General features: G+C 43.7%; 1 protein-coding gene across 1 annotated transcript in view; it reads left to right on the forward strand.

Annotated features, from left to right (window-relative positions):
* The first annotated feature begins 399 nt into the window (after window positions 1–399).
* LOC145350378 (uncharacterized) overlaps window positions 400–24,531 on the forward strand; it is a 214,457-nt gene continuing 190,325 nt past the window's right edge. The window contains exons 1-2 of the mRNA XM_080199654.1: window positions 400–510; window positions 22,997–23,482. Of these exons, the coding sequence (XP_080055780.1) occupies window positions 447–510; window positions 22,997–23,482 (550 nt within the window). The 5' untranslated portion in view covers window positions 400–446. The remainder of the gene's footprint in view (window positions 511–22,996; window positions 23,483–24,531) is intronic.

Here is a 24,531-nt window from a genome sequence, read left to right on the forward strand (position 1 = left end):
TATCAAACTGGAACTGGAATTTGCAGATGCAGTGCAGTCAAATGAAAATGTTCACACATTCTTCAAGTACAGACCTTGATAAGAACAAAAAATAATTTTAAAAATACCTTGTGCAATCAAATTTATTTAATTACATTTACTGACATTGAAACTAAGGTGCAGAATATTCTGAGTGCTAGAATCTTATGGTAGAAGACTGTACCCCTCTACAATTAACATCCTGTTGTGGTTTTTCAGTGCAGAACTCAAAAGCTAACATCATCAATTTGCTCTTGCAGATCCAGATAATCTATAGCTGTGCCTTGGTTGGCTGTTTCGAAAAAATAGGAAATGATGCAAGCAGAGATGAAAGAGGTTGGATGAAATCACGATATCTATTTCAAAGTCTTAATTGTTCTCGAAGGCCACGTTTTTGTTTTCTGACTTGAACAACTGCGTACAAAATTATGCCACTGGAGAAAGTAACTAAGGCATATATGACATTTTTTGCCCAACTGCTCATCGCTATTGGTAAGCTTAAATCTCTGTCTTGTAAATTCATCTAATATTCTTTTTTTTTAATATGTGTTAAAGGAAATTGTGCTCATTGTAATGTTTTAATATATACTTTTTTTTTGCAACCACATGATCTGCTCTCACGTAAGGATGATTTTTGCTTACTTTTTGACTTGTAGATTTACCCAGTTCATTTCAGAGATTAACCGGGTATTTGCAGGTGCAACTTGCAGCTGACTTTAAGTTTCTTACATCCATTAATATCTATTGCTAGACTAGTCTGTTCGTATGAAAATGGAGAAAGTAAGAGGAAAGCTCCAAGATGCACCTGATTATTTTGTTGAATGCAAACCATTTGAGTCCTTTGATGGCAACACGTTGCTGCTAGTTCCTTCTGCTTTAAATATCTGTGAGGGATTGAAGGGATTGAAGCATAGCTGGAACAAGTGGATTGTTTGGTGGAGTACATATGTCCAGAGAAATTGGGTGGAATCGTCCCAAAAATGTTCAAAGGGCGCAATCTTACCTGTAAGGTTGCACAACAGGCAAAAAATTGGGTTCGTGCCTGGTTTCTCCCTCTCAAAATCATAGCAGCTCTGTTTTGTTAGTGAAATTGGCTTCACACCCTTCAATGACATGATTACCATGTCACTAGTGAGTCCTGAAAGGCATCGATCGTCCAGGCTCACATCAGCTTAGCTCCTTGCTGGTCAGTCCTTGCACCAGTGAGAATCACAGCTGGTCCCCAACAGCCAGAGACCAGATGTGATGGTCTTGCCAGGGGGTCAGAGGCCATTGAAGCCCACAATTTTTTGCCTGTCGTGCAATCTTACAGGTAAGATTGCGCCCTTTGAACATTTTTGGGACGATTCCACCCAATTTCTCTGGACATATGTACTCCACCAAACAATCCACTTGTCCCAGCTGTGTGGCCATTTATCACCTTCAATTCCTCACAGATATTTAAAGCAGGGGACATGGCTGGAGACTGCCCGTTCGACACTGCCAGCCTGGCAGCACCCATGGAGCACCCTGGCAGTGGGCATTCTGGTACTGCCCAGTGGCATTATAATTGTGTCTGGGGCAGTGTCAGAGGGGTGGGACCTGAGTGGGGAGTGGGACTATGACTTGGGGAGGGGGGAGGGTGAGTTTTGCAGGGGGAAGCTCTGCAGGGGCAGGGAGAAGGAACTCTGCTGGGAGAAGACAAGGGGGGAGTTCTGCAGTGGCGGGGATGAGCGGTAGGGAGCAGTTGAGGTAGTTTGGTAGGAGACCAGCACTGGGAACGATTGGCAATGGGGGTGTGTGTGTATGTGTGTGGGGGTGGGGAGGGGGGGGTGGTGTGGAGAACTGCGCAGGGAACAATCAGTGAAGGGATGGGGGGGCATGCATGGTGGGCTGCAGAGGTATTTAGATGCGGGACTCATTGTGATGGTTCTGATACTCTGATGCCAGCAACCCGTGTTGCTGTGGGGCGGGGGAGGTGTTATGTTGCCGCCACTAATGCTTAGAGGGGGGGATGGATGATGTCCATCGATGGAGGGGTGGGGGGTGGGGGAGGCGGTGGCAAGAGGTTGGGGTGCCTGCACGATAGAGCACCAAACAGTCTGTGACAAGCTGAGGCTCCTCCCCCCCACCCTACCCTCCTTCCCCCACTGGTGAGAATCTCACTTCAGTCCAAAAGAGTATCATAAGATTGCATTTTCAAACTCACCCAAGAATCAGGGCTGACACTCTCCCACTTTCTCACTCGTTCAGTACTTGGAGCATAGTCTTATGTCTTTGTCCCGCCCGATATTTGGTGAGGGGGTGTCGGAAGGTCGGGCAGGAAGCGAAAAATCGGCCTTTGCCTCCCTCGGTCGTACCGACTCTGTTTCACTGGTGAAATTGGCCAATTTAATTATTAATGCCATGCTTAGCATGGCAATAATGAGCCCATCATCTGGGCTCACTTGCTTTTATCAGCTCGACAGCTGAGGTTCTCCCTGGCGAGAATCATGTATGGTTCCCACCAACAGGCCATTGAAGCCCCTGGATGGTTGGAGGCATGCCAGCCTGGCATCATCCACCCGGCCTCTGGCACTACCCACCTGGCACCATAGAGTAGCCAGAGTAGGGGCAGAGCCATGACAGGAGGGATGGGGAAGGGGGAGCTCCGCAGGGGTGAGAGGGAGAGAAAGGGAACTCTGCTGGGCAGGCAACTGGATGAGAGGGAAGGGGAGAACTCTACCAGGGTGAGAGGGAAGTAGAATGGGGTAGAGAGAACTCCGCGGGAATGGGAGGGGATGGACTCTGCAGAACAGAATGGGAAGAAGCAACTGGGGAGAGTGTGAGCTCTGCCGCATTGAGGCAGTCCTGATATCCGTGGAGTTTGGTTGGGGGGGGGTGCGAGGGGGCAAGGTGGCGTGTGGAGCCTGCCTAAGTAAGCCAGGGAAGTTGGCTGCAGGGAGCCCAGGTCTATTAGTGCATCACCCCACAGACATCAGGCCCACCCTCCCGTCATTGGCGGCATTGCGACCCTCCCCACACCAACTGGCATCAGGACACCATGACCTTCCCAGTTAGACCCTGGCGGATGCCTCACATGTCCCGATCCACTCCTGCATGCACCTCCTTACACTACCCCCCCAGCATAGTTCTCCCTGTATAACCTCCCCTTTGCATGGCTCCTATCCTTGCACAGCCTGGCCCGCTGACCACCCTCTTTGCAGAGTTGCTCCATGCGTATTACCTCCCCTTGCACAGCTCCCCTTTGCATAAGCCCCCACGTCATCATGCATACCCCCACCATCCTAGGCCAACCCCCACTTAGGCCTTACTTCCACTTAGGACACAAACACTTGGCATTGCCTCTGGCACATTCATGGTGATGTGGAGATGCTGGCATTGGACTGGGGTAAACACAAAGGAGAAAGAACAATACAGCACAGAAGCAAGCCCTTCAGTCCTCCAAGCCTGCACCGATCATGTGTTCCTAACTAGACCATCCGTTTGTATCCCTCTCTTCCCAGACTGTTCATGTGGCTACTTAAATAAGTCTTAAATGATCCTAGTGTGTCTGCCTCAACCACCTTGCTTGGTAGTGCTTTCCAAGCCCCCACCACCCTCTGTATAAAATACGTCCCCTGCATATCCATATTGAACCTTGCCCCCCTTACCTTGTGACCTCTTGTGTTTGTCATTTCTGACCTGGGAAAAAACTTCGAACTGTTCATCCTATCTATGCTCTTCATAATTTTATAACCTTCTATTAGGCCGCCCCTCAACCTCTGTCTTTCCAGGGAGAACAACCCTAGTTTACCCAATCTCACCTCATAGCTAAGACCCTCCATACCAGGCAAGATCCTGGTAAACCTTTTCTGCACTCTCTCCAAAGCCTCCACGATCTTCTGGTGTGGTGACCAGAACCGGACGCAGTATTCCAGATGTGGCCTAACCAACGTTCTATATAACTGCAACATCGTATGCCAACTTTTATACTCTATGCCCTGTCCAATAAAGGCAAGCATGCCATATGCCTTCTTCACCACCTTTTCCATCTGTGCTGCCACCTATAAGGAATTGTGGACTTGCACACCCAGATCCCTCTGTGTGTCTATACTCCTGATGGTTCTGCCATTTATTGTATAGCTCTCCCCTGCAATAAATCTACCAAAATGTATCACTTCGCATTTATCTGGATTAATTTCCATCTGCCATTTCGCCACCCAATTTTCCAGCCTATCTATATCCTGCTGTATTGTCTGACAATGTTCATCACCATCCGCAACTCCAGCAATCTTTGTGTCGTCCGCAAACTTACCAGTCAGACCAGCTATATCTTCTTCCAAATCATTTATATATATCACAAACAGCAGAGGTCCCAGTACAGAGCCCTGCAGAATACCACTAGTTACAGACCTCCAATTAGAAAAAGACCCCTCCATTGCTATCCTCTGTCATCTATGACTCACCTGATGAAGCCAGCGCTCCGAAAGCCAGTGGCTTTTGCTACCAAATAAACCTTTTGGACTTTAACCTGGTGTTGTGAGACTTCTTACTATGTTTACCCCAGTCCAGCGCCGGCATCTCCACATCACTTCTATGGCCAATTCAGTTCTGTACCCATTTAGCTAGTTCACATTTGATCCCGTGAGATTTAACCTTTTGTACCAGCTTGCCATGAGGTACCTTGTCAGATGCTTTACTAAAATCCATGTAGACGATAAAATCCACAGTAAGAAGACTCACAACACCAGATTAAAATCCAACATGTTTATTTGGTAGCAAAAGCTACTAGTTTTCGGAGCACTAAACCTTCGTCAAGTAAGCGGGAATTATGTTCACAAATAGGGCATATAAAGACACAAACTCAATTTATAAAATAATGGGTGGACTGTGAGACTTTACAAGTAATCAAGTCTTAAAGGTACAGACAAATGTGAGTGGAGAGAGCGTTAAGCATAGGTTAAAGAATGTAGAACATTATAGCACAGCGTAGACCTTTTGGCCCTCAATGTTGCGCCAACCTGTGAAACCAATCTAAAGCCCTCTAACCTAAACTATTTCAATATCATCCATATGTTGATCCAATGACCATTTAAATGCCCTTAATGTTGGCAAATCCCCTACTATTGCAGGCAGGGCATTCCACACCCTTACTACTCTCTGAATAAAGAACCTACCTTTGACATCTGTCCTATATCTAATAGAACATAGAACATTAAAAGAGATGTGTATTGTCTCCAGACAGGACAGTTAGTGAGACTTACATTCATGGTGCCCAGCCAGGCACTGCCAAGGTGCCAGATGAGCGCTGCCTGATTGGCACTTTAGTGGTCTGATTCCCCCTGGCATGGCCATGACACTTAGTCCCCTTTCTGGGTGCGAAGCCATTCTTGCCAATAAGACAGGGCCTGGATGATAGCAAACCAATTCGTGCCCATGCAAATTGTTTCTTTACCCTCACATGCTATCTTCCCATTTCGCCATTCTGATCGACCAGCATGGCAACCTGATAAGATTGCGCCCAATGTCTCTGTGACTTTTTATATCAGAAATCCTTGCAAATTCAGTACGCACATGGTGTTGTAAGAACTAACATTTTGATTATTATTCTCTACAGAGAATTAGTGGCATTCTATATTTTCTTCCCTAATTTTAATCATTTATCTCTATTTTGAGTGCCTTCAGTATTCAATAATGGCGTAAGGCAACTCAGTAATGTAATTTGATGGCTTTTAAATTAGTGCTGTAGATCTACAGATCGGGCATTGTGATCATTTCACTACTGACCAGTAATGATTAAGTCCCAATAACAAATTATCCTTCTTCTATACCTGTGAAAAGGGTAATTCTAAGATGCAAGCACCAGCAGAGGAGAGTACAGGCTGCTTTTCAAATTATTGATGTGAATGAGTATCATTCTCTGTTGGAACTCCAGATTTTAGAATCAGCTGAAAGGTGTATCTCATTAGTATGCAGCAATATTTTTAAACAAACTCTAGCAACAGATTTAGAGTCATAGAGGTTTCCAGCATGGAAACAGGCCCTTCGGCCCAACTTGTCCATACCATCCTTTTTTTTAAACCCCTAAACTAACCCCAATTGCCCGCATTTGGCCCATATCCCTCTATACCCATCGTACCTATGTAACTATTTAAATATTTTTTAAAAGATAAAATTGTACCCACCTCTACCACTACGTCTGGCAGCTTGTTCCAGACACTCACTACCCTCTGTGTGAAAAAATTGCCCCTCTGAACACTTTTGTATCTCTCCCCTCTCACTTTAAATCTATGCCCTCTAGTTTTAGAGTCCCCTACCTTTCAGAAAAGGTATTGACTATCTATCTTGTCTATGTCCCTCATTATTTTATAGACCTCTATAAGATCACCTCTCAGCCTTCTACGCTCCAGAGACAGAAGTTCCAGTCTATTCAGCCTCTCCTTATAACTCAATCCAACAAGTTCCGGTAGCATCCTACTAAATCTTTTCTGCATTCTTTCTAGTTTAATATTATGCTTTCTCTAATACAGTGACTGGAATTGCACACAGTATTCCATGTGTGGCCTTACCAATGTCTTGTACAACTTCAACAAGACATCCCCACTCCTGTATTCAATGTTCTGACTGATGAAACCAAGCATGCTGAATGCCTTCTTCACCACTCTGTCCACCTGTGACTCTAATTTCAAGGAGCTATGAACATGTACGCCTAGATCTCTTTGTTCTGTAATTCTCCCCAATGCCCTACCATTAACTGAGTAAGTCCTGCCCTGGTTCCACCTACCAAAGTGCGTCACCTCACATTTGTCTAATTAAACTCCATCTGCCATTCGTCAGCCCACTGGCCCAATTGATCAAGATCCCGTTGCAATTGAGATAACTTCACTGTCTACTGTGCCACCAATTTTGGTGTCATCTGCAAACTTACTAACCATGCCCCCACATTCTCATCCAAATCATTAATATAAATGACAAATAACAGTGGGCCCAGCACTGATCCCTGAGGCACACTGGTGGTCACAGGCATCCAGTTTGAAAAACAACTCTCTCCAACCACCCTCTGGCTTCTGTCAAGAAGCCAATTTTGTATCCATTTAGATACTTCACCCTGGATCCCGTGAGATTTAACTTTATGCAACAACCTACCTTGTCAAAGGCCTTGCTAAATTCCATGTAGGCAACATCAGTGCACTGTCCTCATCTACCTTCTTGGTTACCCCTTCAAAAAACGCAATTAAGTTTGGCAGACATGGTTTTCCACTCACAAAGCCACGCTGACTGTCCCTAATCAGTCCTTGCATCTCTAAATGCCTGTAGATCCTGTCTCTCGAAATACCTTCCAACAATTTACCCACCACAGATATGAGGCTCACTGGCCTGCAGTTCCCAAGCTTTTCCTTGCAGCCCTTTTTAAACAAAGACACAACATTTGCCACTCTTCAACCTTCAGGCAACTCACCCATGATAATCAATGATTCAAATATCTTGGCTAGGGGACCCGTAATTTTCTCCCTAGCCTCCCACAATGTCCTGGGATATACTTCATCAGATCCTGGAGATTTATCTACCTTGATGTGCATTAAGACTTCCAGCACCTCCTCTGTAATATGTACACTCCTCAAGACATCACTATTTATTTTCCCAAGTTCCCTAACATTCATGCTTTTCTCAATAGCAAATACTGATGAGAAATGTTCATTTCAGATCGCATCCATCTCTTGTGGATCTGCACATAGGTTGATCCTTAAGAGGCCCATTTCTCTCCCCTGTTACTCTTTTGCCCTTTAAGTATTTGTAGAAGCTCTTTGGATTCTCCTTTGCCTTATTTGCCAAAACAATTTTGTGTCCCCTTTTTGCCCTCCTGTTTTCTCTCTTAACTCTACTCCTATACCCCCTATACTCTTCAAGGGATTCACTTGATCTCAGCTGCCTATGCATGTCATGTGCCTCTCCCTTCTTCTCGACCAGGGCCTCAATATCCCACGTCATCCAGAGTTCCCGACTTCCGCCAGCCTTGCCCTTCACTCTAAGAGGAATGTGTTTACCCTGAACCCTGGTTAACACACTTCTGAAAGTGTGTCACTTACCAGACATCCCTTTGCCTTCCCACAGAATCCCTCAATTAACTTTTGAAAGTTCCTGCCTGATATCATCAAAATTGGCCTTGATCCAATTTAGAATTTGAACTTTTGGGACAGACCTATCGTTCTCCGTAGCTATCTTAAAACTAATAGAATTATGGTCAGTGGTCCCAAAATGATCCCTCACTAACACTTCCTTATTTCCCAAGAGGAGGTCAAGTTTTGCCCCCTCTCTAGTCGGGCCATCCACATACTCAATGAGAAATTCATTCTGAATACACATTCCTCCTGAATTTGCATTCCAACCTCCTGTGGTTGCAATACTGGTGAAAATCTCAGCAGAACATCCATGCTCCACTGTCTGTTAATTTACATATTAGTAATACAACTGCCGAATAAATGCATCATCCTAATTGTTTTTAAATTGATATGCATTTTGCAGACAGAAATCCTGCTTTCAAACACAACTTTTCTGTCTCCTCCTATCAAAAATAATTGCTGAAAGCATTTTTACCACTATGTTTTAGATCTTTAATAAACTAACGTCTTGAGAATATTTTTACAGCATTTCTCTTGAAATGCTTTGACAAAGATTGTCATGTTTTTACTACGTCAGAAGTGATGTAAATGAGTTGATGCATGTGTGATTTGCAGCAGCAAATGTTGTTCCAACATAATTCAATAGAAACTAGTCGTCTGGCAGTAGAGAACTTGAATATTGCTGATAAAAGCTGTTGAAGCTTTTTGTCTTGCGCTCATCAGAACAGATTCACAAGAATGCCAATCGTAAAGTGAACAACCATTTACTCAGAGGAACCCCAATTTATTTCAAAACGATATTTCACCACGTTTATTGTCTTGCTATTTTGCAATAATGGGGTGGTAAATTGATCTTTCTTTACACCCTAGCTATGAATGTAATACTACAATCTGTACTCCCTTCTTTTCTCCTCTATGTACGGTGTGCTTTGTCTATAAAGCTTGCAAGAAACAATAGCTTTTATTGTATACCAATACATGTGACAATAATAAATCAAATCAAGTATTTTCATCTTCAAGGCAGGTAACAGAAGTTGGAAAAATTCCTGCCTCGGCATGCCCACTCCAGAAGAGAGTGCCCACACGGATGGGATTTTCATTGTGGAAGGGGAGGTGCAGGGTGCAGCTGAGCCAGCTGACCTGGAAAAATGTTCGGAGACAGACACAGGGCTTGCCGAGTGCTGAGACAGGCAACTTATAACCCTTAGCTCAGTGCTGTGGAACTTCGTCCCATATAAAATAAAAGCAGGCCCTTTAGCCCTTAATTCTCTCATCCCTCACACACCCCACCTTTATACACTCCCATGCCCCATCCATACCACCTCATTGCCCTCCAGCAACCCACAATGTTCCTTCATACCTTATTGCCAAGCTGTGTCTCCTAGATGTCCCTTAAGTTTCTTCATGCTTCCATACCAAAGAATGCCTCCCAAACAACCCTTTTGTGCCCTCATACTCCCCATGCCATGTTAATGCACTTCCATGCCCATTCACCCATTATACACTAACCAGAAGTAATAAGTCCTATTAAGATCTTAATAGATCTGAAACAAAAAACAGCCATTCATTGGTAATTTTCCACTTTTTAAAGCTTGATATCAGTAGCAGAAACTCATGAACTTGAAGCCTTAGATCAGACGTTTTAGTACTCTAATCGACGTCTGGGCTTTCAGCCAAGAGTATCCCTGAGTCCCATATAAGACACTACTTAATTGACAGCTCTGGTTCGTTGCCCTATGCTCTAAATTTAACATGTTTATTTCCACAAGTTTGAGAGATTTCAGGCGTTTGAAGTTTATGTTGGTGATACTTTAAGGGGTCTAAATGATTGACAGATTTATAGGGCTGCAGTAGGAAGATTATTTTTAAGGAAATGGAAAATTGTCAGCAAATGACTGTTTTACAGCTTTATTTTTACACATACTACTGTCACTATAGGGTTCACTGTTTCTACACTGTATATGGCTGAATGGGCATGTAAGTGCCATAGCTCAACATGAGGGACATGAAGTGATATATGGACCATTTGGGTAGCATACCTTGGCTTGGGTGCACGAGGGGCTATTGGGAGTTTGTAGGGACATAAGGGTTGTTTTGGGGAGATACACCTTGATATGGGGACATGAGGGCCAGAGGGATTGTTTGGGGAGGGGGGGGGTGCAGACTTGGGCATGGGGGCATGTGGAGGACCTTTTCAACCCACCATTCCAGAGGTCCTCTTTTGCAGACTATAGTTCACAGCCCCTTCAAAGTGTCATGAATCATGATTCTTTGAAAAGCTTGCCCAATTCCATGAAAACTGTAGTGGACTGGGACATGCTTATCCCTGTAATGATGTCAGTCAAGTCGGGAATGCAGAATGTGGGGTCGCATACCAAACCAGCTCACACCCTTAAAAGACAGTTCTGAAAGTGGGAAACCTTGGGAATGGGGTTGGGAACCCTGGGATTGGGACCTAGCTGCCATTCTTAAAGGTCTGAAATGTCATCCTGATTCAATGAAAATCCAGCCAATAGTCCATATTTAGTAATAAAGGCACTGAGTTAGACAACACTGCCAACTAAGTGTAGATTGTTGAATACTGTTGCAATATACCTGAGTGGTAACTGAGCAGTCTGAGTTTCTTTTGAACGGCACATCCTGTTTATTTCCTTTGAAGCAGATTCAAACACTGCGTGCCTACAATACAGACCAAGTACATGTTTTATTCAGCAGTGAAATATCAAAAAACCTAACACATTACTTGGAGGTTAATGGTAAATAAACTGTCTTTCCATTTAGCACTTCTTGTACAAAACCCAGTGACTACGAAGAATTTTGATTACCATCTGTTCTGATCACTTTATCTAAAAAGGTCTCTGTTTTATTCAAAAAGTAAATGCTGAGGTCTTCACAAAATGCTTTTTATCTTTTGCAACATACAAGCTATCTGTTCATTTCCAGGAACAGTTTCTTTGCCACCTTATGGCTGTCATAGAATACAAAAAAATGCATCGAGCTTACAATACAGAAATAGACAATTCAGCTCAACTACTCCATGTTACTACAAAAATACTACAAAACCTTAGCAGGTTTGACAGCATCTGTGGAGACAGAATAGAGCCAATGTTTTCAGTCAGGCTGATCCTTCATCACAGCTGAAGAAAGGGTTGTCATGACTGGATGACTGGAAATGTTGGCCCTATTCTCTCTCCACAGGTGCTGTCAGATCTGCTGAGACTTCCCAGCATATTCTGTTTTTGTTTCTGATTCCAGCATCCGCAGTATTTTCTTCTTATACTCCATGTTGGTGTTTAATTTCGCTATCTGCTAAATTACACCACCTCATATTTCTCTAAATTACGTTTCATCTGCTACTTATCTGTCCATCCTACTTCTTTATCTATATTTTGTTACAGCCAATTGGTATGATTTTGACTGTTTGTCACACCTCCAATTTTGCTATCAACAACAAAATTCAAAAATGTTACTCTAGGCCAATATTCAAGTAATTTATTTATTTTTTACATAAGAACATAAGAAATAGGAGCAGGAGTAGGCCATCTAGCCCTTCGAGCCTGCCCCGCCATTCAATAAGATCATGGCTGATCTGTCGTGGCTCAGTTCCACATTCCCGCCCTCTCCCCATAACCCTTAATCCCCTCGCTTATCAAAAACCCATCAACCCGCGTCTTAAAAATATTGAGCGAGGCAGCCTCCACCACTTCAACGGGCAGAGAATTCCAGAGATTCACCACCCTTTGAGTGAAGAAGTTCCTCCTCAACTCCGTTCTAAACCGCACCCCCCTTTATCTTGAGGCTGTGCCCCCTAGTCCTACTGTCCTTTCTGAGCGGGAAGAGTCTCTCCACCTCTATCCTACCCATCCCATTCATCATCTTATATGTCTCAATGAGATCTCCCCTCATTCTTCTAAACTCTGATGAGTACAAGCCTAGTTTATTCAGCCTCTCCTCATAGCTCAACCCCCTCAACTCCGGCATCAGCCGAGTAAACCTCCTCTGCACTCCCTCCAAGGCCAAAATATCCTTGCGTAAGTGCGGTGACCAAAACTGCACACAGTACTCCAGCTGCAGCCTCACCAGTGCCCTATACAGCTGCAGCAAGATCTCCCTACTTTTATATTCAATCCCCCTTGCTATGAAGGCCAGCATCCCATTTGCCTTCCTGACCACCTGCTGCACCTGCCGGCTGGGTTTTTGCGACTCATGCAAAAGGACCCCGAGGTCCCTCTGCACCATCGCCTGCTGCAGTTTTTCGCCCCGTAAGTAATAGTCCTTCCTACCATTATTCCTACCAAAGTGGACCACCTTGCACTTGCCAACATTAAATTCCATTTGCCAGTTCCTGGCCCATTCGCCCAGCCTATCTAGATCCTTCTGCAGACTCTCCACACCCTCCGCGCAATTTGCCGTTCCACCAATCTTGGTGTCATCAGCAAATTTCGACACCATACACTCAGTTCCCTCCTCCAGATCATCTATATAAATGGTAAATAGCTGAGGCCCCAGCACCGACCCCTGGGGCACTCCACTAGTCACCAACCGCCAATCCGAATAGCACCCATTGACCCCCACTCTCTGCCTCCTATTTGACAGCCAATCCTCTATCCAAGCTAACACCCTACCCCCAACTCCATGCCCCCTTACCTTCTGCAATAACCTCTTGTCAGGTACCTTGTCAAACGCCTTCTGAAAATCAAGAAAGACCACATCCACCGGCTCTCCTCTATCCACCGCCCTAGACACATCCTCATAGAACTCCAATAAATTCGTCAGACACGACTTCCCCTTAACGAAACCGTGCTGCGTCTGCTCTATCAAGCAGTTCCCCTCAAGATGCCTCGCTATTTCCTCCTTGATGACGGATTCTAACATTTTACCTACATCAGACGTTAAACTAACCGGCCTATAATTCCCTGCTTTTTGCCTGCCACCCTTCTTAAACAACGGCGTAACATTAGCCGTTTCCCAATCTTCCGGCACTTCCCCGGAATCCAGCGACGTTTGGAAAATAACCACCAAGGCATCCACTATCACCTCCGCCACTTCTTTCAGAACCCTCGGATGCATTCCATCCGGTCCTGGGGATTGTCCACAATCAGCCCCTCCAGTCTGTCGAGCGCCGCCTCTCTCAATGTCATTAAGACCCTCCTGTCCTACCATCTTTCCATCGCTAACACCCGGCAAATTATTCACGTCCTCCTCCGTGAAGGCTGAAACAAAAAAGTTATTCAAGACCTCAGCCATTTCCCCATCCCCTATCACTAAGTCCCCCTTCTCATCCTCTAAGGGTCCAACGTTCACCCTAGCCAACCTCTTCCTTTTTATATATTTATAAAAACTCTTGCTATCCTTTTTTATATTAAGCGCTAGCCCAGCTTCATAGTTTCTCCTACCCTTCTTTATCAACTTCTTTGTCAATCTTTGTTGACATTTAAACCTCCCCCAATCCTCTTCTCGCCCACTACTCTTAGCTACTCTAAACGCCTCCGCTTTTAATTTAACACTTTCCTTCACCTCCTTCGTTATCCACGGCTTATTACCTCTCCTCCTACGGTCCTTTTTAACCATCGGAATAAATTTCTGCTGAGCACCAAGAAAGATCTCCTTAAAGATCCTCCACTGCTCCTCAGCAGACCTACCTTCCAACGCGCTCCCCCAGTCAACATTCGCCAATCCTTCTCTCATCCTTCCGTACTCCCCTCAGTTCAAACAAAGGACGCGTGTCCGGGAACCCACTTTCTCCTCCTCCATCTGCACCAGAAACTCCACCATACAATGATCACTCTCCCCAAGAGGATCCTTCACCACAAGGTCCCTAATTCTACCCGCTTCATTACATAGCACCTTTCTTTCATGGGAGTGGGCATTGCAGACAAGGCCAGAATTTGTTGCCCTTGGGCTGGTTGGGATTTATCCTAGGATTCTCTGGGAGGCTCAGGAGGAGATTGCAGAGCCTTTGGCTTTGATCTTTAGGTCGTCATTGTCGAGAGAAATAGTGCCAGAAGACTGGAGGATAGGAAATGTTGTCCCCTTGTTCAAGAAGGGGAGTAGAGACAACCCTGGTAATTATAGACCATTGAGCTTTACTTCTGTTGTGGACAAAGTTTTGAAAAGGATTAAAGGAGATAGGATTTATAATTATCTAGAAAGGAATAATTTGATTAGGGATAGTCAGCACGGTTTTGTGAAGGGTAGGTTGTGCCTCACAGACCTTATTGAATTCTTTGAGAAGATGACCAAAGAAGTGGATGAGGGTAAAGCAGTTGATGTGTGTACATGATTTCAGTAAAGCGTTTGATAAGGTTCCCCACGGTAAGTTATTGCAGAAGATACCGAAGCATGGGATTGAGAGTGATTTAGCAGTTTGGATCAGAAATTGGCTAGCTGCAAGAGGACAGAGGGTAGTGGTTGATGGGAAATGTTCATTCTGGAGTTCAATTACTAGTGGTGTACCACAAGGATCTGTTTTGGGGCCACTGCTGTTTGTCATTTTTATAAATGACCTGGCTCAGGGCATAGAAGGATGGGTTAGTAAATTTGCAGATGACACTAAAGTCGGTGGAGTTCTGGATAGTGTGGAAGGATGTTGTAGGTCATAGAAGGACATAGACAAGCTGCAGAGCTGGGCTGAGAAATGGCAAATGGAGTTTAATGCAGAAAAGTGTGAAGTGATACACTTTGGAAGGAGTAACAGGGATACAGAGTATTGGGCTAATGGTAAGTTACTTGGTAGTGTGGTTGAGCAGAGATATCGTGGTGTCCATGTGCATAGATCCCTGAAAGTTGGCACCCAGGTTGATAGGGTTGTTAAGAAGGCATATGGTGTGTTAGCTTTTATTGGTAGAAGAATTGAGTTTAGGAGCCATGAGTCATGGCTCATGTAAAAAACTCCGTAAAAAACTCTGGTGCGGCCGCACTTGGAGTATTGCGTACAGTTCTCGTCGCCGCATTATAGGAAGGATATGAAAGCATTGGAAAGAGTGCAGAGGAGATTTACCAGGATGTTGCCTAGTATGGTGAGAAGGTCTTATGAGGAAAGGCTGAGGGAGTTGAGGTTGTTTTCGTTAGAGAGAAGAAGGTTAAGAGGTGACTTAATAAAGGCATATAAGATGATCAGAGGATTAGGTAGAGTGGACAGTGAGAGCCTTTTTCCTCCGACAGAGATGGCTAGCATGAAGGGACATAGCTTTAAATTGATGGGTGATAGATATAGGACAGATGTCAGAGGTAGGTTCTTTACTCAGAGAGTAGTAAGGGTGTGGAAAGCCCTGCCTGCAACAGTAGTGGACTCACCAACATTAAGGGCATTTAAGTGGTCATCGGATAAACATATGGATGATATTGGAATAGTATGGGTTAGATGGGCTTTAGATTGGTTTCACAGGTTGGCGCAACATCGAGGGCCGAAGGGCCTGTACTGCACTGTAATGTTCCATGTTCTGTCACTAATTACTCTTGAACTAAATGGCCTTTTTAGAGGACAGTTCATAGCCAACCACATTCCTTTGGGTTTGGAGTCATATGTTGTCTAGGCTAGGTAAGGACTGCAGTTTTACACCCCTAATGGACATCTGCGAACCAGATGGGCTTTTATGACATTCGATGATGGTTTCATGGTCACCATTATTGAGACAAGCTTTATATTACAGATTTATTGATGTAACTTAAATTCCACTAGCTGCTGTGGTGGGATTTGAATCCTTGACCCCAAAATATTAACCCAGGCCTCTGGATTAGGCCAACTACATTACCATTATGCCACCATCTTCCCATGTGCATGTATAACACAAAAGTAGTGATCCCAGTCTTAAACCTTGCGGACACCACGATCTACCATTCTCTAGTCCGAAAAGCAATAATTTATGGAAAGTTGCTCTTTTCTGCCCCTAGCCAATTTTTTTTATCCAAGTTGACACTGACCCTCATATTCCATGAACCTCAATTTTATTAACCAGCCTTTTATGTGATACTTTGTTAAACATTTTCTTAAAATCCATACAGGAAATATCCACTGTGTTCATTTCATTAACCTTCTCTGTTTCTTCGTCAAAATGTTAATTTGGTTAGTAAAACACAATCTGTCTTTTATATCAAAAGAGAAAATGCTGGAAAATCTCAGCAGACCTGGCAGCATCTGTTAGGAAGGAAAAGAGCTGATGTTTCGAGTCCAGATGAGCCTTTGTCAAAGCTAAAAGGCATAGAAAGTGGGAGATATTTATACTGTAGGGAGAGGGAATGAAATATGAGTCATAGCCACAAAAACATGGGGAAAGGCTGCCCCTTAACAGTCTATTGCCAGAAACAGAGACAGGAAGAGTCATCCGGACTTGAAACGTCAGCTTTTTTCTCTCCTTACAGATGTTGCCAGACCTGCTGAGATTTTCCAGCATTTTCTTTCTGTCTCCATTTCCGGCAATAGACCATTTACAAATATCCATTGCAAGCTCACTGACTCCCAAGCTATGTGGACTACAGCTTTTCGCACCCTACATCCTGTAAGGACTCTATCCTTTTCTCTCAGCTCCTTTGCCTCCGTCACATTTGTTCTGATAATTCCACTTTCCAAAGTGGTGCTTCTGATATGTGCTCCTTCTTCCTCAACCATAGTTTCCCACCTACAGTTGTTGGCCCATTGAGTCTGCACCGACACAGGCCCTACCCAATCCCCATAACCCCGTGCATTTTACTTTAGCTAGTCCCTTGACACTAAGGGACAATTTAGCATGGCCAATCCACCTAATCCGCACATCTTTGGACTGTAGGAGGAAACCTTAGCAGACACGGGGAGAATGTGCAAACCCCACACAGACAGTGACGCAAGCTGAGGATTGAACCTGGGTCTCTGGTGCTGTGAGGCAGCAGTGCAAACCACTGTGCCACCCCTATATGAGAAAACCCAGAACTAATTCTCCTTGTAAAATCTCTTACTTGCCTGTCTTGCAAAAGTCCTTGCCTGGCCTTCCAGGGTGCTCTGACGTCCCTTGATATGGATGGCAGAAGCCAGTGCTGGCTGACTGAGAGGCAACATCAAGGGGACTGGCAGTAATGGGAGCACAAATGCTGTCATCCTGAAAGAGACCACAGACTGGTGACACAGTGGTTAACACTGCTGCCTCACACTGCCAGGAACCCAGGATTTGATTCCCAACTTGGGTCATTGCCTGTGCGGAGTCTGCATGTTCTCCCCACGTCTGCTTGGGTTTCTTCCAGGTGCTGTAGTCACCTCCCACAGGTGAAAGATGTGCTGGCTAAGTGCATTGACCATGCTAAATTCGCCCTCAGTGTATCCAAACAGGTGCCGTGGGGCGATGGGGGATTTTCACAGTCACTTCATTGCAATGTTAATGTAAACTTGTGACACTAATAAATAAAAAAAACCCACTGTCACTCCCCAGGGGCAACATTTTAGCAATTCTAGGAATCTTTTGGAGGATAGTACTGCTGCGAGAGCCAGCATGCTCCGTTGAGAACTGGTACCCATCGCTATGATATCTGAGCCTGCATGCCAGCAACTAAGGATCTATGACCTCTATCTGAGTTTTCACTTCAGCAGAGATCTCAGAAGGGCTTGGTTTTGCTGTAATAGAAGCTGAGGCAATATTAGCAGACATGGCTTAGTCTGGTAATGCTGTCCATCGTTTCCAAGGTCGAAAGAATGTGCTCCAAGCTCTGTCCAGACTCCTCTATACTCTCTAATAGTGACAAGATGTTGTCTGGCAGGCTTTCCAAAGCATCAGTGTTTTCCTGTATTTTGTTCCAGTGAGATCCTCACCTGAGTCTGCTGCAGTGTTCTGTGATCTCACCATCCAGGAAACCTGTACATAAGTTAACTTAACTCGCTGGTCTGACTGCAGTCCATTCATGCCCAATGACCAATCCCAACTCTCTACTCACCTCGAAGGCAAGTGCTGTGTCAGTACCTGAACTGCTGGTTGCAAGTGTAAGGCCAAGTGATCAGTGTTTCCCTCGCCTTTCGCCTTAAGGCTACAGTGGCTGACAGGGAGGCAATTCTTAGCCCTCTGAAATCACAAAGGTATAACAGAGAGATGGTGGGGTTGGTGGGAGCTATGGTGAAGGGTGGGGGTACGGGAAGAATGTGGTGCAGAGGAAAGCAAGGGCTCCACAGTCACTCCATCTGCAGATTCCAAGGCATTTTAAGATAAGGATGAGGAATGAGTAGTAATAAATCAAGTAATAATCCTCCTCTCTCTCTCCTGTGGCTCCTTCTATGAAGTGTGCACGTAGATATTGTGGAAAGACAGAGTCAATTTCAGCTTGAGATTGACCCATGGGGATATAAGTAATTTATGCTTAATGTTAAATACTTGTAGAAAAAACGATGCATTGAATTGTTCAAAATTTCCTTGATTTTGAAAGGGAAATCATGTTTAATTTGTTAGAGTTCTTTGAGGGTGCAACAAGCACTGTGGATAAAGAGGAACCAGTAAATGTAGTGTATTTGGATTTCCAAAAGGCATTTGATAAGACGCCATATTTAAGGTACGACTTGAGATAAGCGCTCATGGTGTTGGGGTGGTATATTAGCATGGATAGAGGACTGGTTGATTAACCACAGAGTCAGAATAAATGGGTCATTTTCAAGTTGGCAAACTGTAACTAGTGATGTGTGCCGGGGATCAGTGCTGGGGCCTCTACTATTTACAATCTGTATTCATTTTTTGGTTGAAGAGACAAAGTATTATGTAGCCAAATTTGCTGATGATACGAAGATAGTTAGGAAAGCAAGTTATTAGGAGAGTCTGCAAAGGGATACAGATAAGTTAAATGAGGGGACAAAAATTTGGCAGATCGTGTATAATGGGAGAAAACTTGAGGTTTTTTAACTAACTTAGGAAAAATTAAAGAATCAGAATATTATTTAAATAGACTGAGACAAAAGATGCCTTTAATAAGTGCAGGGGAGGCTCAGTGGCACAGTGGTTAGCACTGCTGCCTCACAGCACCAGAGATCCAGGTTTGATTTCTGGCTTGGGTCACTGTGCACAGTCTGCATGTTTTCTCCGTGTCTGTGTGGGTTTCCACTGGGTGCTCTGGTTTCCTCCCATAGTCCGAAATACATGCTGGTTAGTGCATCGGCAATGCTAAATTCTCTCTCAATGTACCTGAACAGGTGTCGGAGTGTGGTGATGAGGGGGTTTTCACGGTAACGTCATTGCAGTGTTAATGTAAGCCTACTTGTGACTAACAAATAAACTTCTAACTTTTTTTGTGTCATGTTTCTTGTGAAGGAAATGTTAAGATTCAACTCTGTTTAAATAGTGCTGATTTGTCTGCAACTGACAGCTTGCATGCTGAGCACGCAGAAGGATAATTGTCTCAAGTTAATTTGTTTTAATCTGAGCGAATGTAATTTTGTTATTTTTAGGGTTTTTTGCTGGGGTTTCAGAGTAGAGTTTAATTAGGTTGATTGACAAGAAGAGAACATGTGAATGTGTGGAGCTAAGCTTACAGAGGGAGTAAGCAGGCAGTTGCTGTTTGAATTTGAAAGGAAGGGTATCTCTTTCTTTCTCCCTCTCTGTCTGGAAATAGACGGTCTGCTAGAAAATCAGTCTCCAGACATCTATAAAGGGTAAGAGGCGTTTTCTCCCCCTCTCTCTTTGAAGTTCTGCTCTGTGAAGACAGATCTGTGTCTGGAGGCTGCAATCTGAAAGTCAGAAAGCAACTGTATTTCTGTATCTCTACCCAGAGGCGTTAAAAGGCTTGAGGACTGGCAACTCACGCAAGCCTGTCTGCTTTTGCTAACTGGTTCTGAAGAGGAGTTTACTTTGCTTAAATTGGAACTAATAGAGATAGCTAGCAGTTAAGAATTATACCTGTAACTTCATTGCAGTGTTAGTGTAAGCCTACTTGTGACTAAAAAACAAATTTTAAAAACTTTAAAAGTTACGTTAATTCTTTGTGTTATAGTTAAACTGTATTGTTAAATAAAAATTGTTTTAATAAAAATTTCCAAGTGGATCAATAGAATCACATCTGGAGTGGAACACCTTATGCTCACATTAAGACGTGTATCTAAAGATGTGTGGGTTAGGCTGATTGGCCATGTTAAATTGACCCTGGTGTCAGAGGGATTAGCAGGATGCGTGGGGTTGTGGTCGGTGCAGACACAATGGCCTCCTTCTGCATTGTAGGGATTCTATGAATGGTTCCTTTGAATGGTAATGCCAAAATCAAAAATGGTTGACTAACTAATGGACTAGTTAGTGACAGGCAGCATGATTTGTACAGACAAGGTCATGTCTCACCAACTTGATTTTTTTTAAGAGGTGGCAAAGATAACTGATGAGGGAAGGGCTGTGTGTATAGTTTTTACGGACTTTTGTAAGGCATTTTACAAAATCCCACATGGCCGACTGGTAGAAAAACTGTAATCACATGGGATTCGGGTGGGCTAGCTGGATGGATACACAACTGGGTTGGTTATGAAACAGAGAGTAGCGACGGAAGGGTGTTTTTCAGAAGAGAGATCTGTAGCTATGGTGTTCTGCAGGGATTATTGCTGGGACTTCTGTTGTTTGTAGTATATATAAATGATCTGGAGTAAAATTTAGGGGATCTGATTAGTAAGTTTGCGGATGACATGAAGATTGGTGGAATCGCTTGAAGTGCTGGGGATTATCAGAGGATGTAATAGGGTGCAGATAGATTGGAGATTTGGGCACAGGAATGGCAGATGGAGTTTAACCCAGACAAATGTGAGGTGATGTATTTAGGAGGATCAAAATTAGGCATGAATTATTCTATAAATGGCAGAACCCCTAGGAACATTAAATTCAGAGGGATCTAGGCATGTAGGTCTACAGATCCCCAAAAGTGGCAAAACAAGTGGCTAAGGTGATTAAAAAAGCATATGGCATGCTTGCCTTCATCAGATGGGCATTGAGTACAAGAGTTGGGAAATCATGTTGTAGCTATATAAAACCTTGATTGGGCTGCATTTAGAGTATTGCGTCCAGTTCTGGCCGCTACACTATCAGAAGGACGTGGAAGCTTTGGAAAGGGTGCAAAGAAGGTTCACCAAAATGTTGCTTGGTCTCGAAGGTGTCAGCTATGAGGAGAGGTTTAATAAATTAGGACTGTTTTCACTGGAAAGCCTGAGGCTGAAGGGAAGCCTGATAGAGGTCTATGAAATTATAAGAGATATAGACAGGGTGGATAGTCAAAGGCTTTTTCCAAGGATGGAAGCGTCAATTACAAGGGGGCAGACATTCAAGATGAGAGGGGGGAGGTTAAAGGGAGATACTCAAGGAAAGCTTTTCATGCAGAGTGGTGGGTGCCTAGAATGCAGACCTTTGAAAATAGTGGGCAGGACCTGGAACAGGTCAAAACCCCATTTCGGACAAATCCCATTTTTCCTAAGAGGTTAAGAGATCTGGTGTGACTCATTTATGAGAGAATCCCAAATTCAGCAGGACTAATTGAACTTAGTGTGGAATAACAACAGACGTCACCTTTGCCGCAATAAGGGCCTTAACCCCCACTGTGGAAATTATGATTTTATGAGATAAAGGTAAAGTCTCATGAATGGCATAGAAGATCAGTACAGCTATCAAATTGTGAAGTTATTTGAATCCCCAACCCTTAAAATAATAAAAACTGGCCCTCGTTAATGAAAGTTGAAAACAAATGTTTGTAGCTGTTACAATCATTGTATTATTATTAATAATAATAATTATTATTATTATAAGGACTATCATTGTATTATTATTAATGGCTGCTTGTCCCATCAAGGGGGTGGTACGTTCACAGTATAATTGGCAGCTCAAAGGCTTTATTAAAGAATTAGCTGTCTTTGATGTGGGTTTATGAATATATTAAAGGATATAACCATTACTTGGACCTTTATTTTAGCTCAACATGGCCCCTGAGGTCTTTGTATGGTGGCTATTGAGGGTATTAGTGTGGAGGGTATAAATACAAAGGGTGGTTGGCATTAGGTTGGAGTGAGGATATCAAGATCCATATGGGTGGGTTGGGAGAATAACTTGTATGAAGCCGGCATGGGACCATAAGGGGTAATGGGGATGGTTAGTAGGACACGAGTTGACATTAAGTGTGTATGGAGGTTATACGGGGTGACAGGGTTGGTGAGGAGCATGAATTGGCATGGATGGGATATGAGTAGTGGTTGGGATGTTAAGGGGTATGAAGGGTGAAGGTTAGAGGGCCTAATATTTGAAGAAAACCAACTGGGATGAAATCCCAGGGAAGTGAGGCCAGCCTTTAAACAGTCCACTTTGACACTCAGCAGTCCCTGTGTCTTCCTCCAACCTGCATCCCTTGGTGGCAGGCTCGACTCCACCTGCACCTGTTCCCCCTTTCCACCAGAGCTAAAAGTAGATCTGACAGGGCACTTTCTTCGGAGGCAGGTGTGACAAGCTTGAAAAGTTCCATTAGGGATGCGGTGGCTCGTGGGTATTATCACAGGACTAGTAATCCAGAGATCCAAGCTAACACTCTGCAGATCAGGTTCAAATGCCACCATGGCAGCTGGTGAAATTTGAATTCAATAAAAAACCTGGAATTACAAGTTTAATATGAAACTGTTGTCAATTGTTGTAAAAACCCATCTGATTCACTAATGTCCTTTAGGGAAGGAAATCTGTCACTTTTACTTGGTCTGGCCGACTCTAGACCCACTGCAATGTGAGGTTGACTCTTAAACATGCAGTCTGAAATAACCAATAGCAAATAGGGATGAACAATAAATGATGGCCAGCCAGCAATGCCCACATCCCATGAACAACTGAAAAAAACACAAGATGCATATATGTACTAGACGGCTGATTTATGTCAATTGTATTGAACTGGAATTGTAGATCTGAAGAGCTATTTCAATAGATGAGAAGCTAATTATTTTTCTTTCATTAAAGGTATCCTAACAACGTTAGCTGATGGTGAAACTACAATCAAAAATCAAAGAAGCGGAACAGACTCTACTTCAGTGCCTGATCCTGAAACTACTTTCAATACCCGTTCACCTAATGGAGAGACTTTGAGTACAGTTATAACTATGGATTATAACATCACTTCCAGTACCAATGCATCTGATAACCAAAGAATTGTAACCACTGAAATATATAATACCATGAGCACCAGTCAAGCTCTGAACCAAAGAGAGAATGATAGTATCAGTGACTTCCCAGATAACAGCTCCGGTGCCAGAACCATGAGTCCAACTCCTTCTAATGTGCTACAGGATGTGTCAACACCTCAGGTATCAGACACAGAAGCATCGTCAGCTGCCACCACCAATTCGATGAGTTATAATGTCGTTACCTCAGGTTTCAAAGTAAGCAGCACTCAAGCACTGTCCACAACTCTTCATACTACAGAAGCTGAGGCAGGAAAAAACTTGGGTAAGACATTTCTGCATTGATCCTCACTCAAAGTTTGATAAAATCCCAAACAGCTAAAAGAAAACAGGGGAAACGGAAATTAAAACAGAACCAATGTATGCTTGAAAGGAATTTGATGTTGCAAATCCAGAAAAAATTGCTGGATCCTACCTTGAGGTAGGGAAACTGAGTGCTCTTGACCATATCAAGTATTATAATCAATTGTTAGGATTAACAAATAGACGCTGTGTGCATGTAATACCATCATCGTACAGAATTCACTGAATGGTGCTTACTATTTTTGTTGCTATATACAGGACCTGTGAGATTTTAATGGGTGTGAACATGTCACAGGTATTATGTGAGCTCTGACTTAAGATATTGCAGAACATAACCATCCAGTATTTCTTAAAGCAGTTGCTGGAGAATGTTGAAGCACTGTGTGGATTCTGAAATTGTTCTGTGACTTAGTTAAGCATAACAGTTCCTCCTATGCTGATGAAGCAATGTTCTAATTGCGGTTTACTGACCTTCTACCACCAACACCATCCACCCCACCCTCCCAAATTTCTCTGACCTTCACCATTTAATTCAGAATTGGCACTCAGCTTCACTAGTGGTAGACTAGATTTCCTTCTTCTTAACCAACAACCGCACCTTTCCTGTCAAATAGCATCAGGCAGGCATCACAATTTCTCTTCCCAGTACTAGGCCAATGTACGCCAGTCTCAATGAGGGAGACTCTCAGAGAAATCTATAAAATTCTAAGAGGACTATCAGGCAGGGTAGATGCCAGAGAGATGTTCCCTATGGTGAGGGTGTCCAAAAATAGGGATAATTGTCTAGGGAGACAGGGTAAATCTTTTAGGACTGAGATGTCTTGAACCAGAGAGTGGTAAGACTGTGGAATTTTCTACCACAGAAAGCAGTTAAGGCCAAAACGTTGTATGTTTCCAAGGAGTTAGAAATAGCTCTTGGGGCGAAAGGGATGGTAAGATCAGGCTGTTGAGTTGGATGATCAGCCACGATCATAATGAATGGAAGAGCAGGCTCAAAGAACCAAATGGCCT

Source organism: Carcharhinus amblyrhynchos, chromosome 1, assembly GCF_965287045.1.
Source record: "Carcharhinus amblyrhynchos chromosome 1, sCarAmb.v2.hapA, whole genome shotgun sequence".
Classification (NCBI taxonomy): domain Eukaryota; kingdom Metazoa; phylum Chordata; class Chondrichthyes; order Carcharhiniformes; family Carcharhinidae; genus Carcharhinus; species Carcharhinus amblyrhynchos.